Below are 6000 nucleotides of genomic sequence, written 5' to 3'. Positions count from 1 at the left end.
AAGTATCCATATTAGTGTGTGTAGGGGGGTACAGAGGAGGGGAGTGGAAGTACCCATATTAGTGTGTGTAGGGGGGTACAGAGGAGGGGAGTGGAAGTATCCATATTAGTGTGTGTAGGGGGGGTTGGTTACAGAAGAGGGGGATTGGAAGTATTGATAGGTTGGGGGAGGGGGGTGTTACAGAAGGTGGTTGTAAGGAGGGGGAATGGAAGTTGATAAGTTTGTGTAAGAGGGAGTACAGGTGGTGGTAGGGAATGGATTTGAGGGGGGAGGGGTCGAGGTAGGGTTAACAGTGTACAGGTGGTTTTGGGGTAGTCAAAATGATGACCTCAACACGTTGGCCAGAACGTATATATATCTCTAAATAGCTGGTAACGATATGTCATCTGATTTCGGTAGGGTTATATATGTAAACATATAGTGGCAATGCCATAATTAATAATAAATATATATATTCTGTTTTAAAAATGAAGCAGTTCACATTTTTTTATACAAATCTGAAGCCAAATGGAAACATCTTAAATCCAGAGTGTAATACACTGGCAAACTGACAATTAAAGTTAAAGACTACACTTGTTTTATTATTTTTAAAACGGTATTGTAAGCAATCTGGAAAAAAATCCACAACAAAAAAGCTATGTAAGCATGACGGTACGTTCGTTTGGAGACACGTCATAAATCTTTCAACAAAAATCACGCGCTCCAATTCAATATCTGTTTTTATCGGTGGACACATGATGCACTTCTGACCAATCCTTTGTCCGGAATAATATGATAAATATAAGAACAATATTTTTAGTTGGTAACTGATCACAGAAAATTTAAATACATTTAAATGTCTCTAAAATCAATTGTAAATTATGCAGAACCATCTGCCTCTGACAACAGATACAAACTTGAGTTATTTAACTCATTCACCCCTAAATATTTAAATGGGACTTGCCCAGTCTATGATTGGGTAAGGTTCAATTGTGACTTGAGGGGTGAATGGGTCATCACAGGACCAGCAGTAAAGAAAACACACTCGTTATAATTTACCTGTCAAATTTTTCAGGAGTGTAAACAAAAAGAAGTCATTCTCACAATATTGTGAAATGTGAGAATGTTTAATAATTAAATTGTAAATTGATTATTTTTGTCAAACCTTGGTAAAAACACTTAAAACAGCCGTGTATAATGCAGCGCAGTTCTAAAAAATTACGCTCCAGTGTCGGTATGGTAGAAAGATCTGAGCCTGGATATATATTCACTCAAAAGAAATATTGTATGTTTACCATATTCATTGAAATAAGCGCCCAGGGTGCATGAAACAAAATTGGGTGAAGGGGGCGCTTATTAAGGTAGCAAAACATAGGTTATGTGATGAAAGCCAAGTCTTTATTTTTTTTAATCTTTCTATCGTGCCATCAGAAAATTCTTTTGAAAAATGTGACGCCCGAGACGTTTTTATAGACCAAATATGGTAGAATGTTATCTTCTCTGACAAACATTAACAGTATTTGTGTACGACATTATGTAACTGTAGCTTTTATCACCTGATTACACAAGCAGTAGACACAATGTGTCACATGACCACATAGATTTAGATATAGTTAGGTAAACAATGACCTATTTGCAGTCTAACAAAACCCTTTGAAACTTATATATAAAGTTTATTTGTGTCTTCGACTAGTTTTGATTGACTGTGTACACATCGTTTTTTGTGTTGAGCATTCCTATCCCTCTGCAGTGGGGTTTTCCTATAGTAATCTCCCCTTATTTTCGTTTTGGATTAAAACTGTGGCACCTTTATGGCAGAAAACATCTGTTGACCAGGTAGCGTAGTTCATGGTTATAGCTTTAGTACAACAATCTGAAGTCCAGGGTTCGAATCCAGTCTGGTTTGAGATATTCAGGACATCAAACTGATGTAAACTAAATCAGATTTGGTTTAAAAAAGTCAAATTGAAAAAAAATGCTAAAACGATTCATTTCACCATTATGATAAAGTGAAGCGCCCCTGCCCCACCCTGAATTTCTCTACCCCAGACTTAATTTTTGTCATTTCCAGAAAGAATACATCAAATTGAAGTAAAATTAAAACAAAAATGGAAAAAAATTTGTAAGAATAGAAATTGATGGTAGCCTTCATTTCACCATGGGGCGGTTCATATTACCATAATGGTAATATGAACCGCGGTTCATTTCAACATGGCCTTCATATTAAATGTACCATACTACACCAGCATGAAAATGAAAAAAAATGTCGTTCAATCATATGAACTCTATGTAACCAACTTGCCTTGTATTTGTAATAGTATGTGATGTCATATATGTGAAAACAGGAACTTGCCTTGTATTTATAATAGTATGGATGTCATATATGTGGGAAAAATAACCTGCATAATTTTCTTTTTAAGATTCTTTTTATTTTCCATCTTTTCTTTTCTCCTCCAGATAAATGTGATATCTGCAGAGATCCTTGCCCTCATCTTTGCGTTTGCTTATCGCCGTTACCTGTGTCCCATGAAGGTTTCAGTGTTTACCAGACAGTTATCTGCGGCCAGTCTGGGAATGTGTTTGCTGTATTTCGTGTATGGAAGGTAATGAAACTATATGGATTTTCACAGAAATGTTTGCTCTGTATCTGACTTTATTTACACTACATGAAAATATTTGCAGAAAATATTATCCTCTTTAGATTTGCATTAAAGATCTGACATGTAAATTCCTAAATTACCCTGTTATCTGGTAAGAATCAGATTATATTGAGTCTGGTGACTGTGTCTCTATTGCACCAGTTAAATTTTAAATGACATTATTAGTTTCATCTTAATTAATTTGGCAATATATTGCGCAGAAAAGTTTTTAAAAGATGTTTAACTCATTCTTCCCAGAAATTTCATAATGGACTATTCCAACCTTTGAATTGGAAGGGTTCAAATGTTTCTTCAGGGGTAAAGGAGTTAAATGTTGTTATTTTTCATTAAACACATTTCCAAGGAAACGAAGATAGGTTTTCACAATTGTTTGCACAGCAGTGTGTCTTTTAAAATTGTTTGCTTCAGTTTTGCTTTAGAGAGTGAAAGATTCCTGTTTATGCCATTAAAATCTTAGCCTTGCTACATTTTTCCTGATACTTGCACTCCTGATTTATATTTTAGTGAGTGTATCCATGTGTTTATACACGCGGGTCTCTGCTACACAGCCTTGCTGCTGGCCCCCACATCCATTATTCACATGTAAGTATTAACCGTTTCACCCCTATGTTTGTTAAATAAACCCTACCATGCATTGACCTGGGTTAGTCCATTATGGTCTATAGTGGTGAGAGGGTTATTATATGTACCATTGTCAACTAGATAAACGACCGTAGTTGCTGTAATAAGAACCCCTGTCATTATACATTGTAAATACCATTCCCTTTCTTTCTATGAAATGTTTATTTACCTCATTTTACCATTAGTGTAACAATTTGAATAAGAAAAGAAAAAGGTATATACTAACATGGAGAAAATTATGATGGATGAAGAAATGCTCTACATGGGTTGAATAATTAATGAATACAATCTTTAAAATGTACCATGATAAGTAAAATCATATAGCGTAACCTATAACTAACACCTAGTGTCTGTGAACTTTTACTTTCATGCATATTTTATTTGCTTAACTCATTCACCCCTGAAATTTCATAATGAACTTTTCCAACTTTTGAATTGGAAGAGTTTAAATGTGTCTTCAGGGGTGAATGAGTTAACATGATCACCATTAATCAAACTTTTATCATTAAATACTGTTGATTGCATATTGAGTACTTTATGGTAATTATCATCAAAATTAAATTTGGGAAGAAATTACAAAAAAATGGTCATCAAACTCTAGATAGAAATGTGAGGTAATATCAATATTTTAAATGGTGAGTACCAATTACAATGTTTCAATATGAGATCCTGATGAGTAAACATTTTATTAAAAACCTGATGCAGCAGAATTTTATTGTTTTCTTTTTTCTAAGTGTCTTTAATATTCTGATTTCGTTGACTAAATATTAAAGATTATTATTTTTTTTTTAATTTTCTAATTTTCTTTTCAGATTGACATTTCTGATAGCAATGTCCTATCTAATGTGCATACACCTGAGGAGAGTCCTGACTGCAGACCTAGAGAAATACCCTCTAGATGTTTCAGGGTAAGTCTCCTTACCACAAATCTAGAAAAATACCCTCTAGATGTTTCAGGGTAAGTCTCCTTACCACAAACCTAGAGAAATACCCTCTAGATGTTTCAGAGTAAGTCTCCTTACCACAAACCTAGAGAAATACCTTCTAGATGTTTCAGGGTAAGTCTCCTTACCACAAACCAAGAGGGTATTTCTCTAGGTTTTTGGTAAGGAGACTTTCCCTGAAACATCTAGAGGGAATTTTTGTAGATTTGTGGTAAGGAGATTTACCCTGAAACATCTATAGGATATTTCTCTAGGTTTGCGGTAAGCAGACTTACCTTGAAACATATAGAGGATATTTCTCTAGGTTTCTGGTAAGGAGACTTATTCTGAAACATCTAGAAGGAATTTCTCTAGGTTTGGGGTAAGGAGACTTACTCTGAACCATCTAGAGGGTATTTTTCTAGGTTTGTGGTATGGAGACTTACCCTGAGACATCTAGAGGGTATTTTTCTAGGTTTGTGGTATGGAGACTTACCCTGAAACAGCAAGAGGGTATTTCTCTAGCTTTGTGGTAAGGAGAATTACCCTGAAACATCTGTAAGGAGACTTACCCGGAAACATCTAGGGGGTATTTCTCTAGGATTGTGGTAAGGAGACTTATCCTGAAACATCTAGACGGTATTTCTCTAGGTTAGTGGTAAGGAGACTTGCCCTGAAACATATAGCGGGTATTTCTCTAGGTTAGTGGTAAGGAGACTTGCCCTGAAACATCTAGAAGGAATTTCTCTAGGTTTGGGGTAAGGAGACTTACACTGAAACATCTAGAGGGTACTTCTCTAGGTTTGTGGCAAGGAGGCTTACCCTGAAACATCTCGAGGGTATTTCTCTAGGCTTGTGGTAAGGAGACCTACCCTGAAACATCTAGAAGGAATTTCTCTAGGTTTGGGGTAAGGAGACTTACCCTAAAACATATAGAGGGTACTTCTCTAGGTTTGTGGGAAGGAGACTTACCCTAAAACATCAAGAGGGTATTTCGCTAGGTTTTTGGTAAGGAGACTTATTCTGAAACATCTAGAAGGGATTTCTCTAGGTTTGCGGTAAGGAGACTTACTCTAAAACATCAAGAGTGTATTTCTCTAGGTTAGTGGTAAGGAGACTTGCCATGAAACATCTAGAGGGTACTTCTATAGGTTTGTGGCAAGGAGGCTTACTCTGAAAAATCTAGAGGGTATTTTTCTAGGTTTGTGGTATGGAGACTTACCCTGAGACATCTAGAGGGTATGGCTCTAGGTTTGTGGTATGGAGACTTACCCTGAGACATCTAGAGGGTATGGCTCTAGGTTTGTGGTGAGGAGACTTACCCTAAAACATATAGAGGGTACTTCTCTAGGTTTGTGGCAAGGAGGCTTACTCTGAAAAATCTAGAGGGTATTTTTCCAGATTTGTGGTAAGGAGACCTACCCTGAAACATCTGTAAGGAGACTTACCACAAACCTAAAGAAATATCCTCTAGATGTTTCAAGGTAAGTCTGCTTACCACAACCCTAGAGAAATACCCTCTTTGTGTTTCAGGGTAAGGCTCCTCACCACAAACCTAGAGCCATACCCTCTAGATGTTTCAGAGTAAGCCTCCTTGCCACAAACCTATAGAAATACCCTCTAGATGTCTCAGGGTAAGTCTCCTCACTACAAACCTAAAGAAATATCCTCTAGATGTTTCAGTGTAAGTCTCCTTACCACAAACCTAGAGAAATACCCTCTTGGTGTTTCAGGGTAAGTCTCCTCACTACAAACCTAGAGAAATACCCTCTAGATGTTTCAGAGTAAGCCTCCTTGCCACAAACCTAGAGAAGTAC

At 36.6% G+C, this 6000-nt stretch overlaps 1 protein-coding gene across 1 annotated transcript in view; it reads left to right on the top strand.

The window, feature by feature from the left end:
* The window catches only part of LOC110464173 (lysophospholipid acyltransferase 1-like), a 32651-nt gene that overhangs the window by 8571 nt on the left and 18080 nt on the right, over window positions 1-6000 (top strand). Inside the window, exons 2-4 of the mRNA XM_021519245.1 lie at window positions 2437-2582; window positions 3144-3221; window positions 4073-4168. Coding sequence (XP_021374920.1) covers window positions 2437-2582; window positions 3144-3221; window positions 4073-4168 — 320 coding nt within the window. The remainder of the gene's footprint in view (window positions 1-2436; window positions 2583-3143; window positions 3222-4072; window positions 4169-6000) is intronic.

This window comes from Mizuhopecten yessoensis, unplaced genomic scaffold (genome assembly GCF_002113885.1).
Source record: "Mizuhopecten yessoensis strain PY_sf001 unplaced genomic scaffold, ASM211388v2 scaffold10969, whole genome shotgun sequence".
Classification (NCBI taxonomy): Eukaryota; Metazoa; Mollusca; class Bivalvia; order Pectinida; family Pectinidae; genus Mizuhopecten; species Mizuhopecten yessoensis.
The sequence above is the reverse complement of the archived record's forward strand: the minus strand, read 5'-3'. Positions and strand labels throughout refer to the sequence as shown.